Source organism: Simochromis diagramma, unplaced genomic scaffold, assembly GCF_900408965.1.
Source record: "Simochromis diagramma unplaced genomic scaffold, fSimDia1.1 OVJJ01000123.1, whole genome shotgun sequence".
Classification (NCBI taxonomy): Eukaryota; Metazoa; Chordata; class Actinopteri; order Cichliformes; family Cichlidae; genus Simochromis; species Simochromis diagramma.
This window is the reverse complement of record NW_024386778.1, coordinates 6157986-6179679: the sequence shown is the minus strand read 5'-3', so window position 1 is coordinate 6179679 and position 21694 is coordinate 6157986. Positions and strand designations below refer to the sequence as shown.

The 21694-nt window shown below is 40.7% G+C and overlaps 2 protein-coding genes across 2 annotated transcripts; both read right to left on the bottom strand.

The window, feature by feature from the left end:
* Positions 1-2404: 2404 nt before the first annotated feature.
* Positions 2405-4493, bottom strand: LOC120720606 (mucin-2-like). The gene has a single exon (XM_040010347.1). It carries the CDS (start codon positions 4491-4493, stop codon positions 3195-3197), a length of 1299 nt encoding a protein of 432 aa, XP_039866281.1. The 3' UTR covers positions 2405-3194.
* A 3-nt stretch (positions 4494-4496) lies between these two features.
* On the bottom strand, positions 4497-19782 carry LOC120722135 (neurotrypsin-like). The gene is made up of 11 exons (XM_040012973.1): positions 19602-19782; positions 17260-17280; positions 16181-16498; positions 15311-15622; positions 14858-15163; positions 10243-10557; positions 9810-10121; positions 8053-8185; positions 7078-7332; positions 6852-6996; positions 4497-6159 (listed from the first exon to the last, which is right to left on the bottom strand). Exons 1-11 carry the CDS (start codon positions 19657-19659, stop codon positions 4906-4908), a joined length of 3429 nt encoding a protein of 1142 aa, XP_039868907.1. The 5' UTR covers positions 19660-19782; the 3' UTR covers positions 4497-4905.
* Between the last annotated feature and the right edge of the window lie 1912 nt (positions 19783-21694).

The window sequence follows — 21694 nt, the reverse complement described above, 5'->3', positions numbered from 1 at the left end:
CACCCATATTTTTCAACCCCATCGCTTAACACCGCAGCTGTACATGTTTACTTTAAAAAATGCTGTCCATACAGACAATATTGATTTGTAAATGATTAACTAACAATCTTGTCAACACAAAGTTCTTTATTTGGAGCACATTTATACAAGAAAGATACCTTACCATATTATTTGGACCATAAGGAGCACGCGATTATAAGGCGAATTAAGCAAAACCAAACAGTTGGGTTAAAATCAGGTGTTAGCCATTCAAGAATATTCCACTTCTTTGCTTTAATAATGTCCTTGGTTGCTTTGGTTGTGTGTTTTGGGTCATTGTCAAGGAAGTGTTAAGAGAAAATGAGCAGTGTAATTAAATCTTTAAAGATGATGAAGAAAAGGATCATTCATAACACAGCCAGCCTTTTTTCGTCCTGCCTTATGAGCAGCGTCACAAGTTGAACAAGTCTGTAAGTCATTTCTAGTAATCAAAACAACGTGTGGGTTTATTTATATAGGAGTGTTTCCGGAAACCTTGTGTACAGCATAAACTTAGGCATTATAATTCTTAAAACATCCTCATTCAGTTCACAGGAAAAGAAAAACACTTTGTAAAAGCTCTGTGACTTTGAGTGGATCTGGATGAAAATTTCTACTGCAAGACACCAACAAAAGAAAAACTAAACAAAAAGAAAGAAATACTTTATCTTAAAAAAAATGCCAAACAATTCACATGGTTATATGGTCACCTGCAATGGATACTGGAAGAATTTATTTAAAACACACACATTGAAAAATCCTTTCCTATTCCTCTGATCTTCAGCTGGACCCTATCATCTGAGCAAACTTAAGCACATTGTATTCCAATCATTGTTTTCTTGTACTCACACGTACCATTGATTCAAATCCACGCTCATGTGTCCAGATTGATTTCTGTACTAGAAATGGATAAGTGACATTTTCATTGGGAAACTACCAGGCTTTGTGACCTTCACTTCACCGGGCACTGACAGCGATTCAAACATCACCTGCAGAGGTGAAAATTTCACTCATTTTACCGTGTGTTTTTGGAAATTGAGTAATGTAAGTGCTGACAAAAATAGCACACACACACACACAGAGATCTTTGTAGTTGAATATATTTATTTGTATTTAAACATTGTTCTTTTTTATGCATGAAACAGCATTTCAGACATCATAACAAATTTCAAACACTGACACAGGAGAAATATTTTGTAAAATGCAATTTATACATCCAGGAGACTATAGACTATATTGAAGTGATGAAAACAGCTCTAAAAATCATCCATTCAATTTTAATTTTGGTGTCATTATTTTTTAATTATTTAATTGAATCAAAAAGTAAAACCTGCCTAAGTTGACTATTGTGGAGCGACGGGACTTCTGGTAATTGTTTTTGGACGGATCCAAAATGGAAAACTGCTGTTAGAACCCCCTTTGTTAGATTAGATCAGAATTTAGACTGTTTTCTCATACAAAGATTTGTTGTTTCATAACTCAACTCTCCCTCTCTCTGTGAGAAAGGTGCCCAAACATGTGTGTTTTAATTGATTGATTCTGGCTGGGTTGCAGAGGATCAAATACTTATTTTACTCAATTAAATGCAAACTGATTTGTAACTTTTGCATAATGAGTCTTTTTTTTTTCTGTATCTATTAAAATGAAACCGCCATACTTATTAAATACAGTTCATTTCTTTGTAAGTAGAAACACACACACCCTTGTAAATTAGTATGCGGTGCTGTGAAGAACTGTTTTCTGTCTTCCTGGTTTCTTTTTTTTGTCTTTTTTCTTTTCTTTTTTTTTTGCATATCTGTTACACTTACATGTTCCAGATCATCAAATAAATTACAATACTAAACAAATAATATTAATCTGACTGAAAACAAATAGCATTTTTTAGCAATTATATGTCATGAACTAACCTCCAGATTTTTCTCTTGGTCTTCAGTTGCTGATGCAACAATACCCCTGAAGATGGACACACATTTTTACATGTAGTTCCATAAATGCTGAGACAGAGAGAACTTATTTTCAAATTTTGGCTTTGTACATTACAACAGTTACTTTTTAAATGAAACGATTCAGATTCAGTTGAAGGACAGATTCTCAGCTTTGATTCAGTGGATTTAAAATCAAGAATAAAAATGTGAGGAACTAAAGCACTTTTTAACACGATTCATTCACTCCAGGGGTTCAAAAGTAATTTGACAAATTCAATAATTTAAAATAAAATGTTCATTTTCAATGAAAGCCTGAAGCCTTAAAATCATGGACATCACCAGAGGCTGGGTTTCCTTCTTTGTAATACTCTGCCACGTCTTTACAGCAATGGCTTTCAGTTGCTGTTTGTTTTGTTTTGTTTTTCATGTTCATTGTGAAGGAAATGTCAAGAAAAAATGAGTCATGTCATGTCATCTTTAATAATGAGGAAATGATCATTCGTAACTCGACAGACTTTTTTCTTCCTGCCTTATGAGCAGTGTCACAGGTTGAACAAGCCTCTATGTAAGTCATTTCTAGTAATCGAAACAATGTGTGGGTTTATTTTTATGGGAGTATTTCCAGAAACCTTGTGTACAGCATAAACTTAGGCATTATAATTCTTAAAACATCCTCATTCAGTTCACAGGAAAAGAAAAACACTTTGTTAAAGTTCTGAGACTAGATGAAAATTTCTGCTGCAAGACAACAACAAAAGAAAAACTAAACTAAACAAAAAGAAAGAAATACTTGATCTAATAAATAATATGTTTTTAATTTATTAAATTAAGAGCTTAAAAGATTAATCAGTGTAATTAAAACCTTACACTGATCAAATATGCATGCCAGATATCCTTGAGCAAGAGCATGTGATGGAAGCAGTTACACAGAAAATGTATAGCATGCTGGTATGGTAACTATGGCATAGTGGCAAGTTGCTTTGAGTGCTATGAGGAGAAAAGTGCCATATAAAAACAAACCCATTTACCCATCACTGTAATTTGAGAAACTCGAAAGGGCAAAATATTTTCCATTTTCAAATTTAGATCATTTAGTTTCAAAATGTTGAATCATTGTCTCATAAATATATTGGAGAGAAAGATGCAATTCCCCTCAAATATAAAAAATGACGTAAAAGGAAAGTACTAAATTACTATTGAAGTAAAAGTATTTAAAGTGTGTATTCAGGTACAAGACTTAAGTAAATGTGTTTAGTTATATTCAACCAGTCCAACGAATACATGAAGCAACACAAGAATAACACAGAGAGAGGTGAAGTGAGTGAAGTGGACCAGGTTTTCACCACTATCAATTTTACTGTTACCTGTGGTGGAGGTAGTGGTGGGGACAGCAGTGGGGACAGTGGTGGGGACAGCTGTAGGGACAATGGTGGGTGTAGTAGGAAGGGCAGTGGTGGGCACAGTCGGATGGACAGTGGTGGGAAAAGCAGTAGAAGAAGCAGTAGTGGGGACAGCGGTGGGGACAGTAGGAATAGCAGTGGTGGGGTTACTAGAAGGGACAGTGGTAGGGACAATTGTGGAAACCGTGGAAGGGACAATGGGGGAAACAGCAGTAAGGACAGTAGTGGGAACAGTAGGAAGTGCAGTGGTGGAAACAGTGGTGGGGACAGTTGAAGGGACAATAGGGGAAACAGCAGTAGGGTCAGTCCTGGGTAGAGAAGTAGAAGAAGCAGTAGGAATAGTAGAAGGGACAGTGGTGGGGACAGTGATTGGGATAGGACTAGGGGAGGTGGTGTGGCTAGGAGTAGTAACAGCGGTGGGGACAGTGGTTGGGATAGGAGTAGGGGAGGTGGTGTGGCTAGGAGTAGTGACAGTGGTGGGGACAGTGGTTGGGATAGGACTAGGGGAGGTGGTGTGGCTAGGAGTAGTAACAGTGGTGGGGACAGTGGTTGGGATAGGACTAGGGGAGGGGGTGTGGCTAGGAGTAGTAACAGTGGTGGGGACAGTGGTTGGGATAGGAGTAGGGGAGGTGGTGTGGCTAGGAGTAGTGACAGTAGGTAGGGCAGTGGTGGACACAGTCGGATGGACAGTGGCGGGGAAAGCAGTAGGGAGAATGGTGGGAACAGTAGTGGGGAAAGTGGAGGAGAGAATGGGGGGGAAAGCAGTAGGGACAGTGGTGGGCATAGCAGTGTGGACAGCAGTGGGGGCAGTAGTTGGGACAGTGGTGGGGACAGTAGAAGGGGAAGTTGTAAGGACAGCAGTAGGAACAACTGTGGGAACTGTGGTGGAGACAGTGGAAAGGACAATTGTGGAAACAGCAGTAGGGAATGTCGTGGGGCCCGTAGAAGGGACTGTGCTGGGGGCTGGAGTAGGGAGAATGGTGGGAACAGTGGTGGGGACAGTGGAGGAGACAATAGGGGAAACAGCAGTAGGGTCGGTCGTGGGGACAGAAATAGAAGAAGCACTGGGGATAGTAGAAGGGACAGTAGGAGGGACAGTGGTGGGGAAAGTGGTAGGGATAGGAGTAGTGGAGATGGTTGGACTAGGCATAGTGACAGTGGTGGGTCCAGTAGAAGGGACAGTGGTGGGGACAGTAGAGGAGACAATAGGGGAAACAGCAGTAGGGTCAGTCGTGGGGACAGAAATAGAAGAAGCACTGGGGATAGTAGAAGGGACAGTAGAAGGGACAGTGGTTGGGAAAGTGGTAGGGATAGGAGTAGTGGAGATGGTTGGACTAGGAATAGTGACAGTGGTGGGTCCAGTAGAAGGGACAGTGGTGGGGACAGTGCTGATGGCAGGAGTAGGGACAGTGGTGGGGACAGTAGAAGGGACAGTGGTGGGGAAAGCAGTAGGGAGAATGGTCGGAATAGTAGGAAGGGCAGTGGTGGGGACAGTGGTGGACACAGTCAGATCGACAGTGGCGGGGAAAGCAGTAGGGAGAATGGTGAGAACAGTGGTGGGGTCAGTGGAGGAGACAATAGGGGAAACAGCAGTAGGGTCGGTCATGGGGACAGAAGTAGAAGAAACAGTGGGGATAGTAGAAGGGACAGTAGAAGGGACAGCAGGAGGGACAGTGGTGGGGACAGCAGTAGGGAGAATGGTGGGAACAGTAGTGGGGAAAGTGGAGGAGAGAATGGGGGGGAAAGCAGTAGGGACAGTGGTGGGGCATAGCAGTGTGGACAGCAGTGGGGGCAGTAGTTGGGACAGTGGTGGGGACAGTAGAAGGGGAAGTTGTAAGGACAGCAGTAGGAACAACTGTGGGAACTGTGGTGGAGACAGTGGAAAGGACAATTGTGGAAACAGCAGTAGGGAATGTCGTGGGGCCCGTAGAAGGGACTGTGCTGGGGGCTGGAGTAGGGAGAATGGTGAGAACAGTGGTGGGGTCAGTGGAGGAGACAATAGGGGAAACAGCAGTAGGGTCGGTCATGGGGACAGAAGTAGAAGAAACAGTGGGGATAGTAGAAGGGACAGTAGAAGGGACAGCAGGAGGGACAGTGGTGGGGAAAGTGGTTGGGATAGGAGTAGTGGAGATGGTGGGGCTAGTTGAGATAGGACTAGGGGAGATGGTGGGGTCAGTGCTGGGGGCTGGAGTAGGGACAGTGGTGAGAACAGCAGTAGGGACAATAGTGGAAATAGTAGGAAGGGCAGTGGTGGGGACAGCAGTAGGAACAGTAGGAAAATCAGTGGTGGGGTTACTAGAAGGGACAACGGTGGGGACAGTACAAGGTGCAGTTGTAAGGACAGCTGTAGGGACAATTGTGGGAATTGTGGTGGAGACAGTGGAAGGGACACTGGGGGAAACGGCAGTAGGGACAGTGTTGGGGGCAGGAGTAGGGATAGTCGTGGGGAAGGTGGAAGGGACGGTGTTGGGGACAGCAGTAGAATAAGCAGCAGTAGGGTCAGTTGTGGGGATACTAGAAGGGACAGCAGTGGGGACACTAGAATGGACAGTAGTGTGGGCAGTAGTTGGGACAGCGGTGGGGACAGGAAGAGTTGATGATGTTGGACAGGTGAAATAAAAGTCACTGTCAGGGCCCAACGAGGTGAAGGTAACAAAGTTTGGTTGAGTGCCAGTGACGGTGTCCTTGATCCAATTTTGGTACTCTGACACACGAGTGAAGACTGCAGGTCTTGCACAGTCATCATTAAAAGTCACAACTCCACTCTGGAGCCATTCAAATCCTCTCTTTGTCATTAGTTGTCCCCCTAAGTTACCCTGTGAGAAAAGAAAGATCAAAGTTCTGAAGGCAGAGAAATACCTTTTAGTTACACCTGTTTCTGTGTTGATCCTGCTAAAGCATGAATATTATGAACGCTAACCTAAAATGCAGTTTGCTTACCTCAATCTAAGCTATTATTTTATTTATGAGTCTGTAATTAACTTTAATAGTCACAAATACAGTAACAAAATGAAACAGTCAGCCCACATCAAAATGAAAGGAGAGTCTCTAAGTAAGTGTGAACGATTTCTACAAGCTGCAACTGGATAGCTATCAAACCAATCACAAATATATTTTTGATTCGCTTATATGTTAAGAGGAGGCTTCTTCAAGGACAGAAAAAGCTAAACAGACACTGAAGCACCTTGCTAGTCCTCATTGAGAATTAATTTTAAAGCTTGTTTTTGTGGTTGACCTGTTGCACTTAGGCACTCAAGTGCATTTACGACTATGATGTCGCTGATAAAAAATTTCCCAGAAGTTTCAATAAGATATTTTTTGCGTATCCAACTGTGCTGAAACTCGATTGAGTAATAAATCATCTTGGTTGAGTCGTGAAAGCTAACCGTCTATAATATCAGTAAGGTTGATACAATAACAGAAAAAACAATAATCCAATATGAAAGTAACACATAATTCTCACAGCACTAATCAAGGAGTGACATTATACATGAATCTTCGGGATCACCTGACATGAATCCTTCTCTCCAGCGCTGAGCCCAGCACAGATCATATTCTCCATGATCACTTTGTCACCTTCATAGTAGCACTGACACTCATTGTTTCCCACTACTGGTACATTTACTTCACGCAGGATGTTCAGGAAGGAATTGTTACCGAATTGTAAAAAGAAATAGAAGAGCTTTAAAAAAAAACCTGTACATTCCTAGAAAATTAAAAAATATTTTATATACTTACCATTTTCACATAAATCAGTAATCCAGCTGCTTGTCCCACTGTGGAAAGTGCTTTTTGATGAGGCTAAGCAGACTGGCTGAATGTAGTCTGTGAAAGTCACAGGAACTGACAGCTTCAGAAGACAAATGTCGTTCTCATGTGTGTTGTTGTTGAATTCAGGATGGCAGATGATGTCTTCCAATGTTCGAGACATTTTGCTGGAGCTTAAATCTGACTGGTTGTGGCAGCCGAGATGGACCTCTGTCAGGTTACTAAATTTAAAAATTGTGAAAAAGAATGGTTTGTTGTTGTTTTTTTCTTTTCTATTAGCTTGATTTGGTCAAGATCACATTTCAAACCAGGTACTGTTCATGTGATCTTGAAAATGGACACATCAGTGATTTATTTTGCGAAAATGGAATCATTACTTTCAAAGCTCTTTTTTCTCCTTGTGTGTGTGTTTCTGTGTTTGGGGTTAATTATTGGCAGGGATAATGATTTAAAGATATCTGTGATATTATTATAATAATAATAATAATTATTATTATTATTATTATTATTAACAAACAGCTAGGCTAGCCTTTCCCCATTGTATGTCTTTATGCTAAACATTTTGGACAGCAGTTACATCTCAGATTTGGACAACCTCCAGAAGCGATCTGCTTGATCTCATCACAATAGTGAACTCACATGGTCTGCCACGTCACACTGAGGGTCCAACGATTCTTGTTGCCCTAAAAAATTGTTTCTGGAAATGTATTTCTGTAGAGTGAATTTTTTAAGATATTAAAAACTCCTGACCTTCAGAAAATAAGTAGAATGATAACCTGTAAATCTTAACCTCTTAAGCCCCAAACCTACCTGATCTCCTGCCTTTTGCCCCAGTATCAGGGGGCGTTGGAGCTTAAGAGGTTAAGCTAGATGTAAACTGAGGAGTAATGGTCATTTGCAACATCATCACACAGAAATTTAAATTGGCAACAGTGACTTACTGTGATATGCAGGAAGCAGCTGTCAGCACCCACTGGTTGGTGATTAAGGACCCCCCACACCGAAACTCTCCATTGTGGCTTATAGTGACCTGCCAGGGCCAACTTTCTGTGCTTTCCACAGCCCTGCCGCATGCTGGCAAAACAAAAGATCACAGCTAACTGTAAAAACTACTTTTCCATGTCACAAGGGGTCGCCACAGTGGGTAGCTCGTCATGTTTTGTTTAGCTGAGTTTTATGCTGAATGTCCCTCCTGATGAAAACCCAAAGGGGATAAACCATAGATAACTGTAATAGGCCCATTTCACTCTAGTCATTGGTCATGTTGTACACAAACACTGACATCACCACCAGTGTTGGGGAGTAACGGAATACATGTACCGCCGTTACATACAGTATTTAAAATACAAAATATGAGTAACTGTATTCCGTTACAGTTACCGTTTAAAAAGGTGGTATTCAGAATACAGTTACTTTGTTGAAATAAATGGATTACACTGTGGTACTTTCCTGTTTCATATTGTCGCGGGTCAGGACTGTTTGGGTTTTGTTTGACAGCTACGTTCTGTTGTTCCAGGCGGCAGCGTTACGGTTGCCATGGTTACAGGGCGACGCTCTCTCTCTCTCTGCGACTGTGTGTTTCCTGGGTGAGAGAGCGCCTTTTCGTTGTTGTTGTTGTTGTGCTAAGCTAACAGGCAGAATGCTACAAGCATAGCTCTAAAGAATGTAGCATCATGGGCAGTGTAGTCCGTGCTGCAGGGAGAATGGACTGCCATACACGTTATGGGTCTGTGAGCGCGAGGAGGGAGAAAAAGGGGAGTGGAAAGGTACGAGTTGTCATCAAGGAAAAACGGGAGCTGGAAGCATGTAAATATAATAATAACGACTTCAGCCAAGAAGAGTGCCTGACGAGCCCAGTTGTAAGTAAGCTATTAAGACTCGACTGTACACCGTGTTCGTGTTTTCCTCCGAAACAATAAGTTCCGTTGGAGCAGTCTTTCAACGCCTCTCTCTGTCTCTCGCAAGAAAAGTTGACCCACACAACAAAGTAAAGCTATTTTTCGGCTACGAGCTGACAGGGACCCCGCCGTATTAGCCAGAGGTCCCTTTACTACAGTTCGGAGTCGTGGACCTTCAGTAATAGTAATAAATCACACAGCAATAGTACATTCACGTTGTTGTAAAAAGCATGATATCCTATTAAGTAATCCAAAGTATTCAGAATACGTTACTGTCATTGAGTAACGTAACGGAATACGTTACAGAATACATTTTGGAGCATGTATTCTGTATTCTGTAATGGAATACATTTTAAAAGTAACCTTCCCAACACTGATCACCACAGCTCCCTTCTAATGATAGAAGCAAGAGGCTGAATGAGGAGCCTCTAGCGCTGTCCCACAGTTTAAATATCGGCATCATTTAAGTTCCAGCTGTCATCAAAGACTGTTCCCCAGATGTTATTGTGATAAATTTCTACTCTGCATCAAGTCGATCCAGCTAATCTGATTGGACCTTTTAAGCATAAGTCACAAGACAAACTACTTTTTTAATATATGTAACTTACATTAAATATACACATACATATAACTTCAAGCACTAGGTGCAGTGACTCCCAAGCTTTGCAAGTGGCTCCAGCTGATCCCAGAAACAACATCGGAGATCTATGTGGCTCTATGTGAAGGATAGACCTTCCACATATATGTATGACACTAAAGACACCATGAGGAAATTGTTCTCTATCTAAAAGTTGTCTCACCTGAACAAATGACACTAACATCGTAGTGATGTTCACTGTAGTAGTTTCCCCATCCAGTGTGTTGACATTCAGTTAGAGAACTTTCATTTCCTGAACAGCTCACATCACCAAGCCAAATCGGTCCTAATCCTTCACCAAAGTAAGCAAGTCGTGGAGCCTCTAGTGCTGACCCACAGTTTATCTGTCTGCAAACCACCTCAGCATCGTTTAAGTCCCAGTTATAATCAGAAACTGTTCCCCAGACATTATCATGATAAACTTCAACTCTGCCAGAGCATCGAGATGATCCAGAACCAGCTAATCTAATCAGCTCTATCAGACAAAGGACATAACAAAATTTTGATATGTTAATTTTATTATATAGGAAAGATTTCTCATTTGACACACAAGAATAGGCTGATCTATAATGTCTTGAATATTTAAGTTTTCTCACCTGAACAGATCACACCAGCATCCTGACCATGTCCACATCTGTGTGATCCAAATCCACTGTGTTGACACTTAGTGAGAGAGGTTTCAGTACCTGAACAGCCCACATTATCAAGCCAAATCTGTCCAGTTCCTGCACCAAAGTGAGCTGAATGAGGAGCTTCCAGTGCCGTCCCACAGTTTAACTGTCTGCAAACCACCTCTGCATCATTTAAGTCCCAGCCATTATCACAAACCGTTCCCCGTATGTTATTGTGATAAATTTCTACTCTCCCAGAGCATCGACTCGATCCAGATCCAGTTAAGATCATTGGCACAGCTGAAAACAAAACACAAAGATAAGGTTGGGATAGTTCATGCAATACTTTTAATGTCCAAGCACAGTGTAAAGTCTAATTGTTGAATGTTGTCATTGTGCTTCTTAAATTTTTAAGGTCTGAGTTCAATCTATAGGATCAAGACATTCCTTTGTCTCGGACCACTGGCTGGAGAGGCTTTTATTGCAGATACGTTCTCTGGATCTGGAAGATCTGTTTCTTGTGATGTTGTTTCCTGCTTTCATGATTCTTTTGGTGAGCAGGAAGTCATGCATACAGAGACACATGCACACAGAGAGACACACATTCTCACACACTCACTCAAACACAAACGCACACATTCTCTCTCGCACACACACACACACACACACACACACACACACACACACACACTCACATGCATACAGATGTTTACACACACACACACATAGTGCCTTGTCTTAGAACCATGTGGGAGGTGCTTTCCTGTGATGTGTATTGTGTGAACTGTTTTCCCAACAAAAGGCAGCAAGCGGAGGCCGTCGTTGGGGTCATTTTGCGGTAGGATTCACAGTGCTTTCTGAGACACCGGCTATGGGCCTCCCTTGCTAGCAAGTAAAAGATGTTCATCTTGTTTTTGTCGTTAACGAGAATAAGTCTCTAGACTAGTGGGGCTTGTGGAAACACAGACCCAACATACAGTTACCCCAGTTTACAATATTATTTCGAATGAGATAACACTGACGGTTAAAACAGGTGGATTAACGAGCTCCATGTATTTGCTGGGCTCGGTGTCTTTCCTCTGGGTTAGACCACATGTTAGCTCTCTGCCAGGCTGCTCTCTGCTCTGTTCCGGATCTTCAGGGTATATTGGGCACTTTAGACCATTAGGAAGACAGACTAGCTGGTGTCTACTTCCCTGAGGTGTTGGGCAGAGCCTTGTCTCTAGTATCATCCCATTTCTCCCATGTCACTTTACTCAGATTTGTCTGAATTTTCTTGTTTGTTTGTTTGTTTGTTTTTAAACTCCAGCGCACCTCTTGTGTGGCAGCCTGTTACAGAAGCTCTTTTCATTTCTGTGTCCTTCCTAAAACTTCCCCTTCTCCCTAAACAACCAAGTGCCACATGTTACTATATCATTTTTTGGATTGGCTGACATGGGAAACTTTAACACCAATAGGGAAGGGGTGTTTTTTCTTTTTCTTTTTCAATCGCAAGCAGAGAGTGTTTGTTAGCGCCGTCTGTAGAAAACACAGTTTTTACCGTTCTTCCCGCTGTAAACACCACTGTTTTGTTCAGAAAAAAAACAATGTGTGTATTTTTCATCATAACTCTGGTTTTACGTCGCCCATCAACACAATTCAAAAACTGGTATATAGTTTGAAGTCTGCACTTTCGACCCAAGTTGAAATGGAGACTCAGAGTTGCTACATCTTGTAGCTGTGTTGTCTGAAATTGGTCATGTGATTTTTAGGCGCCGGTGCGTCCCTCGACCCCAGAGGGTTAAGAACTGTTTTGAGTCCACTGTTTGGGAGATGCTCTGTGACGACCACTGGGAGGACATTGACAGCCTTGTGACCTGCATTATGGATTACATTAACTTATGCATGGATAACACTGTACCCACCGTGCAGTGCTTTTCCAAACACAAACCTTGGATCACCCGAGAAATAAAAGCCATTCTCAAGCAGAAGAGGAGAGCCTTCACTTCTGAAGACAAGGAGCAACGGAAAAAGGAATAGAAAGAGCTAAAAGGACTGATCAGGAATGGGAAGGACAGCTACAGGCAGAAGATGGAGAACCAGCTTCAGTAGAACGATGTTAGCAAATTCTGGAGAGGCCTTAGAACCATCTTGCGCCACAAAGAATAGAACTCTGCCTGGGGGGGGTGCTGCCACAGTAGCCAATACACATCCAGCACACGGCTCCAGCTTGTCTCTCTCAACCATCCAGGTTACGAGAGAACTGAGCAGGATTAAAGCCAATACCCTAATGAGCTCATCACTGGACCCACTTCAGTTTGCCTATCAGCTTGGAATTGGAGTAGATGATGCCATCATTCACCTCCTACATCATTCCCTTTCTCACCTGGAGACCGCTGGGACCACTGTGAGAATCCTGTTCTCCAATTTCTCCAGTGCCTTCAACACCATTCTTCCCACAGTCATGAAGGAGAATCTGGAGAACACAGGAGTGGACCATCACCTCGCATACTAGACTACCTCACTGACCGACCACAGTATGTGAGAACTCAGGACTGGGTCATCAGCAGTACGGGGGGCCCCACGGGAAATGGTTCTGGCTCTGTTCCTCTTTACCATCTACACTGTAGACTTCTCTCACAACTTCAGCCAGTGCTTCCTGCAGAAGTTCTCTGATGACTTTGCAATAGTCAGCCTCATCACTGATGGGCAAGACAAGGATTACAGAGAACTGACCCAAGGCTTTGTGGACTGGTGCCAGCAGAACAACCTCCAGATCAACACTGAAAAAAACCAAGGAGCTGGTGGTAGACTTCTGCAGGCACAAACATCCTCCACTATAATAAACACAAAAGGTATGGACATTGAGGCTGTGGTCAGCTACAGGTACCTTGGGTTCATCTGAACAATGAACTGGACTGGACTCATGATTCAGATGCTCTCTACAGGAAAGGGCAGAGCAGGCTGTACCTGCTGCGGAGACTCAGGTCTTTTGGAGTGAAGGACCCGCTGCTGAAGACCTTCTATGACTCTGTGTTGGCCTTGGCCATGTTTTAACATGTGGTCTGCTGGGGCGGCACCATCTCAGCTGGAGACAGGAAGAGACTGAACAGGCTGATCTGGAGGGCCAGCTCTGTTCTAGGATGCCCTCTGGACCGAGTGGAGGTGGTGAGTGAGAGGAGAATGGTGGCTAAGCTGTCATCCCTGTTGGACAACATCTCCCACCCCATGCAAGAGACTCTGACAGCACTGAGCAGCTCCTTCAGGGTCAGGCTGCGGCACCCACGGTGTGGGACAGAGAGACTCCGCAGGTCTTTCCTTCCTACTGCTGTCGGACTCCACAACAAGAGACTTTGCAGATTACCACATATGCACAGACAGACATACACATACACGTGCAATACCACTGAGTGTAATTTTTCTGACAACATAATATTCTGTTGTATATAGTATTTTATTCTATTGTATTGTCAAGGTGAGTGCTGTGTAACAGGCAGGAGGTGTAGGACTCAGACCCAAATGTAGGACTCAGAAATTGAGTGATTAACTAAAGGAGGCAGCTTTATTGCTGGGTAACATACAAACATGAAATACCAGGGAACTAAACTAAAAACATGAATATCCAACTTAAAAACTGAGAAACTAGAAAACAAACCCAGAGACAGCAAGCTAGAACATTACTAGAAACACGGAGGCAAAACACAGCACGGTGAGGGAATGACATGACACAGTGCAAGGAAAACACAGGGCTTAAATAAACACTATAGTAATCAGGGAATGGGAGACAGGAGGGAAACACAGCTGGGAGAAACCAGACTTAATGAGACAAGGGAAGTAAAACCAGAAACACTGACATAAGACACAGACTTCCAAAGTAAAACAGGAAACACACAACAGGCACAGAGGCATGGACTTGACACTGAGCAAAGGGAACACGGAAACAAAACCTGGGAACAAAGAACAAAGGACTAGAGCTAGAAATACAAAACAGAAAGCAAAACACTTTTAGTCAAAACATGAGGAAATAAAAGTACAATACTCAAAAAACTGGGTCACCAACCTAGGACCATGAGATTTATATAGTAAGTTATTCTTTTTATCTTATTATAGTTTATGGTTTTTCCTCATTTTTACTGCTGCAACTTTGCACTGTCCATTTTCTGGTGTAACACAACAAATTTCCCATGTGTGGGACTAATAAAAGTGTATCTCTTATCTATCTTTTCCATCTCCTTCTCAGGCTTGGCCTTCACATTGGGCAGAACCCTGATCTGTTGCCTAGGGTATAGTGCCATCGACTCTAGGGGTGTCTAAAAGTGTTATACTGTACATAACTGAGTGAAGAGAGAGCCTCGATGTGAAAGCAAATGTATGGTTTCTTTAATTTTTTTAAGCCCCTAAATTAATCTATGTCTCTCTGAATCGCAACTGCATTTACAGAGAATGATGGAACACTTCATTACCGAAATCCTACAGAGTATGGTTACTGTACAGCTTAATTTGACTCCTCACAATGAATGTAATCTAAAACACACCAATGAATGGATGAAAAAGCTCTAAAACAGAAAAGTTACATTTACATGGCATTACTTGACATTGAGTAGATCCAAATGTATCTCACCTGAACAGATCACACCAGCATCTTCACCGTGTTTACAGGTATTTACTCCAAATCCACTGTGTTGACACTTAGTTAAAGAACCTTCTTTTCCTGAACAGGCCACATCATCAAGCCAAATCTGTCCAGTTCCTGCACCAAAGTGAGCTGATCGAGGAGCCTCTAGTGCCATCCCACAGTTTAACTCTCTGCAGACAACTTCAGCATCATTTAAGTCCCAGCCATTATCACAGACTGTTCCCCAGATTTTATTGTGAAAAATTTCTACTCTGCCAGAGCATCGAGTCGATCCAGCTAATCTGATTGGACCTTTTGAGCATAAGTCACAAAAGAAACCATCATTTTGATATATGTGCCTTACACGTGCCTTGTTGTTTTTTGTTTTTTTAAATGTATGACACTGAACAGACTATGAAGCAAATTGTTACATATCTAAAAGTATTCTCATTTTGTCACCTGAACAGATTACACCAACATCGTAGTAATGTCCAGAGTAGTAGTTTCCCCATCCAGAGTGTTCACATTCAGTTAAAGAACTTTCATTTCCCGAACAGGTCACATCACTGAGCCAAATCTGTCCAGTTCCTTCACCAAAGTATGCAAGTTGAAGAGCATCTACTGCCGATCCACAGTTTATCTGTCTGCAAACCACATCAGCATCATTTAGGTCCCAGTTATAATCAGAGACTGTTCCCCAGATATTTTTATGATAAATTTCTACTCTGCCAGAGCATCGAGTCGATCCAGAGCCAGCCAATCTGATCAGATCTATTAAACATAGGGCATAAAAATGTTTTGATATGTTCTTTACATTATATAGGAATGATTTTATATATGACACACAAGAACAGAATGACTTATGATGTTGTCAATATCTAACAGTTTTATTACCTGAACAGATGACACCAGCATCCTGACCTTGTCCACAGCTGTGTGATCCAAATCCACTGTGTTTACATTCAGTTAGAGAACTTTCAGTACCTGAACAGCCCACATTATCAAGCCAAATCTGTCCAGTTCCTGCACCAAAGTGAGCTGAATGAGGAACTTCCAGTGCCGTCCCACAGTTTAATTGTCCGCAAACCACCTCTGCATCATTTAAGTCCCAGCCACCATCAGAGACTCTTCCCCAGATGTTATTGTGATAAATTTCTACTCTGCCAGAGCATCGAGTTGATCCAGACCCAGCTAACCTGATAAGATCTATCAGACAAAGGGCATAACCATTATTTTATATGTTCATCACATTTTATAGGAGAGATTTCATTTGTGGCACACAAGAACAGAATGACTTATAATGTCTTCATTATCTAAATGTTTTCTCACCTGAACAGATCACACCAGCACTCCGATCATATCCACATTTGTGTCTTCCAAATTCACTGTGTTGACACTCATTTAGAGAACTTTCGTTTCCTGAACAGTTGACATTATCAAGCCAAATCTGTTCAGTTTCTGCACGAAAGTGAGCTGATCGAGGAGCTTCTAGTGCCGTCCCACAGTTTAATTGTCTGCAAGCCACCTCTGCATCATTTAAGTCCCAGTTATAATCAGAAACTGACACCCAGTTATTATTGTGATAAATTTCTACTCTTCCAGAGCATCGAGTCGATCCAGATCCAGTTAAAATGATTTTGGCTCCATCTAAAAAAACAAGAACAAAGAACATAAAAGAAATGTGGTGGATACAACATACCATGCTTTTCATACTGAAGCATAGTTGCCCACACAGAAGTAAGAACCAGAAGACACAAAACATAAAAAGAACGAAGAAAGCTTTCTCAAAGAAATGTTATTACACATTATTGATAAGCGTATACATTGTTGCATTATTTTTATGAAAAATATTGTACTGCTGATGGGAGAGCTGGGTTAGCCTCGCCTCTGTCAGTGCGCCCCAGGGCAGCTGTGGCTACAATGTAGCTTGCCATCGCGAGTGTGTGAATGTGTGTGTGAATGAGTGGATGACTGGATGTAGTGTGAAGCGCTTTGGGGTCCTTAGGGACTAGAAAAGCGCTATACAAATGCAGGCCATTTACCATTTACCATTTAGAGAAGAAAAAGAAGTAAAAAATAATGCTTGAAAATTACTCACAACTTAAAATTATTTACAGTAGGCTATAACACTACAAAAAATTTCTGCTCAAAAACTTATACTTTTTTTTGTTAAAACTCATTGCATCTTAGTGCTTAGTGTTAAAATTGCACGCTAATCTCAGGAAAATTACATAACACATGCATTGTAAATTTAGGAGTTATTGCATACTAAGTCACTGGCTCTATTATAGAATGCAACCGATTATGGTATTTAGTATTTTTCTCTTGTTGCTGTAGAGCTGACATCCGGAAACGTGTTCCAAAAAAAAACATGAAAGTTAACGAGGACAGAGCTTTTGTTTGCTCACCGGGCAGCTTTGAAGCACAACCTGAAAAGCAGAAATGAAAGACAAAAAAAAGTTTAGTTCAGATAAAGACATATCTTCATATCACACATGGTTATTTGGGCAGGACCTCTTAAAGTTGTATTGTTATGCATTGTGTACCCCAAGCATCTATTTAAAAGGGGTTAATACATTAACATACACACCCCACTTTTCAGTTATTTATTTGTAAAAAAAATGTTTCGAATCATGTATGATTTTTGTTCCACTTCTCCCGTGTACACCACTTTGTGTTGGTCTTTCACTTGGGATTCCAATAAAATTGATTCATGTTTGTGGCTGTAATGTGACAAAATGTGGAAAAGTTCAAGGGGGGCGAATACTTTTGCAAGCCACTGTAATAACTTTTGATGTTACAAAGCAGTATTTATAAAGAGAAAACGCTCTCTTTATTTTAAAAAGGTAATTTCAAAAGAACTTGTATCACCACCTCCAGGTTCACTGTTCTAACACATATGCCACAACTATCACATCCTTGTTTTCGCTTCAGCCACTGCCCCAGTTGTGTTCTGCATGGCCTGTCGGTACCTATCAATTGCTTCTGTAGTCTCACAAGCTAATCAAGCCCCATAGGACTCCTCCTTCAGTCTAGTGACTCCCTTCACCTCTGGTGTCCACCATTTGGTTCGGGTATAACCACCACAACAGGCACCAACCACCTTGTGGTTGCAGCTCAGTGCTGCAACTTCGACAATGGAGGTGCTGAACATTGAGTCCATTCTCACTTTTTTTTCTCATCACCTTGAGGCTGAGTGCACCACACCCTCTACTTTGAGGCAATTGCAAAATGATCACTGCATTATTTGACATCTTGATTCACCACAGTAATTTTGAAGGTGTCAACTGATCTCAGGTGGTCACAAGCTTGGTCTCAGTCATTGAAACAGATATATAGATGACAGACAATTTGCAAGCTCATTGGACATGGTCATGGTAATTTTGGTTGTTCTGTGATGTTTTCCCTAGCACAAGTTATTGCAGTGTATTAGGGCAGCATTAATGCTGATTAATAACGCTGACAGCCCTAATACACTACATAAAGAGCATCAGTCTATCTTGGTGACACATAGTTTGAGTTTTTTCTGGTCAGGTTACCAAGAGGCCATTTTCAATTGCAGAGTGCACTTCTACAAACAGATTGCATAGTCTAGTATGAGTTATTGTGATATTTTAGCAATAGATGCAAGCCAATACTAACCAGTTTAGGTCACTTGGTTTTGAGCTTGTGGTTTAAAATGTTATTTTAAGGCTCTTCTTTGTTACATTTAAATAAATATGTTCCTGTTGCTATAGTTCTTTATGACTCTTACATTTAAAAACATATTTGTTTTTTACATAGCTGTGACGTCGTAAGATTCTTTCTGAGGAACATTATGGAATGTTTTTCAAGAGATGCACTTTAAACAGATGACTCATAAACTACAATAGTAGTTTTAAAACTACAGTTCATTGTTCATTGTTAGTTTTGAATAAAGCTATTATTTTAGCTTATTGCTCGGATTGAAAAGAAAATGTATAGTACATACAGTGAGATCAACCTTAACTTAGTTTTATTTATTGAACACTAAATTGTTTGTGTGTATGTGTTTATATATGTATATACAGTAATTAGTTAGAAATTAAAATATACTTAGCATAAAATAATCTTGTCAATCTAACATATGGTAGTCAAATACAATTAGCATTAAAAAAACCTTTACATTTTACATAACCATTTAATTTCCAATAAACAGATGGTTTCTATAGATATTTGACAGGAGTAAAAGGCATAATAACAACATATAAAAAATCATGTTCATGTTACGAAAAAATTGTGAGCAGTAATAACATAAAACACTAAGGTTGACGATATACAAATTAATTGCATGTAACTGATATACATATTTTTGCAATGTTCATCTAGCAGGTTTGTTTTTTTTTTCAGTGTATTTGCTCAAGTATTACTGAGAGTGATCATTGTCAACATGAACACTGCAAAAAATAACCTACACAGCTAGTCCGTTTTAAACTGAAATTTTAACCTTGTATATAAAACCTTTAAGGAAAGAAAGACTGGCTGAACAGAGTCAAACACAATGATATTTACAGAAGTCTTCAGGCTTGTGAAATGCAGATTTTAATCAGTGATTGAGTTTAATTAATTTGGTTTGTTAATATTATAACATTGGATATTTATGACAATAATACAATATCGGAATAAATATTATACTATATAATATACTTTACTATACATTTGTGCCTCTAATTATTCTTTTACATCTGCTCCAGAAACAAACTGATGAGAAAAAACAATCTTTTTTTCTCACCTTTGAAAAAGAGTACGATCATCACACTGAACCAGCACACAAGCAGTTGGAGCGCCATTGCTAACAACTACAGTCATTGTCTTAGACTTTAAAAGACAAAAGAATATGCTCAGCTTCTGTGATCACGTTTTACCGTAATCAACGCCTACACTTCGTGTAGTTGATGAGGTATTTAATAAAAGATAAAACCAGAAGAACCAGACGTCATACTTTGTCTGAATGCAGTGAAGGAATGCATTTACATGTCTAGACAACTGAGACACAGTTGGAAGGTAACCTGGTAAGCTATGATTGAGATTAAGAAGTCTTAAGAATAACATTTAATTAACTTTTATTACTGTCTTTGTTCTGGTTGGCTATGGTAGTGGTTTTTGTTGTTATCATTCAGGTCTGTTTCTTATTCATTGGTAACTTTAAAGTCAATGAATAGTTAAGTTTCCAGGACTTCCGTGAGTTTCCCCCTACATCTAAATTTAGCCTCTTGCTTCCGATCTACTGGTGTATTTGTGGGCTGGCTGTTCCGCCCTGCCTCCAGGCAGAGCTTCTGTTTTCTTAAGGCTGTAGCTGTCACATTTCTTTCCTGAGCTACAAACAACCTTCAGGTTGAAGCTTCAATCAGTTTTTTGGCAAAGTGACTTTTATTATACATCCTCTATTAATCTTTTATAAAAGGCATCATTGACATTATTTTTTTAAGAGAGCTCTGACAATGAGGGGGTGCTGTAATCAGCACCAAACTGATATGTGCACTGAATTTAAGTAAACACTTTTTGGCTAAAATCACGCGACACTACATTGAAACACAAAATAACACAGATGAACTGACAAGGAACAGGCAGGCACACACTATAAATACAAACAAGGTAACGAGGGAATGACATACTAGAGGGGAACACAGCTGGACCTAATTAGACACGACGAGACACAGAACTTCAAAGTAAAACAGGAAGCTCACAAACTGTTTTACAAACACAAACTCAGAGACATGGACAGAGCACAGGAGAACACTGGTAGGAATAATAAAACACTAAACACAAGAACCAAACCCTTAGAACTAATACAAATCAGAAGAAACTAGAAAATCATGACAATAAACTCAGAAACGCTGGGTCACCAATCCAGGACCATGACAGTCTCATCCATCCAACTAGGGGGCGGGGTTAGCACTGCCACTCCATCTTGACTAACATCTGATTCATTACTGTGCAAAGTAAGTCAAGGCAGGTCGATCCTAGATAATTGATTGCTATGAACTGGTGAACTATGAACTATTTGTGTGCAAATAAGTATAACTACATATATGGTAAACAAACAGCTTCACTCTGCCATTGTCATGTTAAATCTATTAATTGTTTCTCTTACATCAGTGAGAACCATTTCATATCTGTGGTTTGCTTTGACTTCTCTATCATGAAGCAAAACTCCAAGTTAACCATTACTAACATCAGTGTGGATGTGAGTTGCTAACTCTTCATGACCTATTTAGTATTTGATTAAACAGGTGGTTTCATGAAGGACCCTGGTCTACTGCTTCCAGTAAAGTGGTACCTCTCAGCCTCGTAGTAGATGCGCCTGTGGTATGAATTTCAAAATCCTATGTTGTGTCGTTCTAAAGTTATTGCATTCACAAACTTGTGTGTCCACACACCCAATGGGTTGCCTACAATACTCCAGCAGCCTTTTCTGGCTCAGTGTAAAAGTCAAACAAACAAGCAAAAAACCCATTTATATATATATATATATATATATATATATATATTTACTTCGCCTGAGCTCACTGTCTTTGTGACAGCTCTGCCTCACTGGATTCACATGAAACTATGAAAGCATAATTTTCACTGTTGCTGTTGTGTTATCAGTTTCTTTGGAGGCTGCATGGACATAATGTCTATTATGACATCTTCTATCTATTCACGGGCATGCTACAAGATAACATTTTTATTGCAGGTCTGTTTTTAATTGTAGCTGTGGGTGAAATGCTCACATTTACAAGGCGACATTGTGAAATATAGAGCAGTGACTTAAAGTATTGAAACAAAGGTTTTGTTTTTTGTTTTTTATAATCAGGCTATTCTAATAACTCAAACCATTCC

Excerpts from the sequence above, each read along its gene's own strand:
- LOC120720606 (XM_040010347.1), bottom strand. The coding sequence starts at position 4,493 with ATGCCTAGTCCAACCATCTCCACTACTCCTATCCCTACCACTTTCCCC.
- LOC120722135 (XM_040012973.1), bottom strand. The coding sequence starts at position 19,659 with ATGGCGCTCCAACTGCTTGTGTGCTGGTTCAGTGTGATGATCGTACTC. Across the intron at positions 10,558-14,857 it reads TGCTGGTGTGATCTGTTCAG|CTGTGCCAATGATCTTAACT; the intron begins GTGAGATACATT and ends TTTTGTTTTCAG. Across the intron at positions 6,997-7,077 it reads GATTTATGTGAAAATGGTAA|CAATTCCTTCCTGAACATCC; the intron begins GTATATAAAATA and ends ACAATTCGGTAA.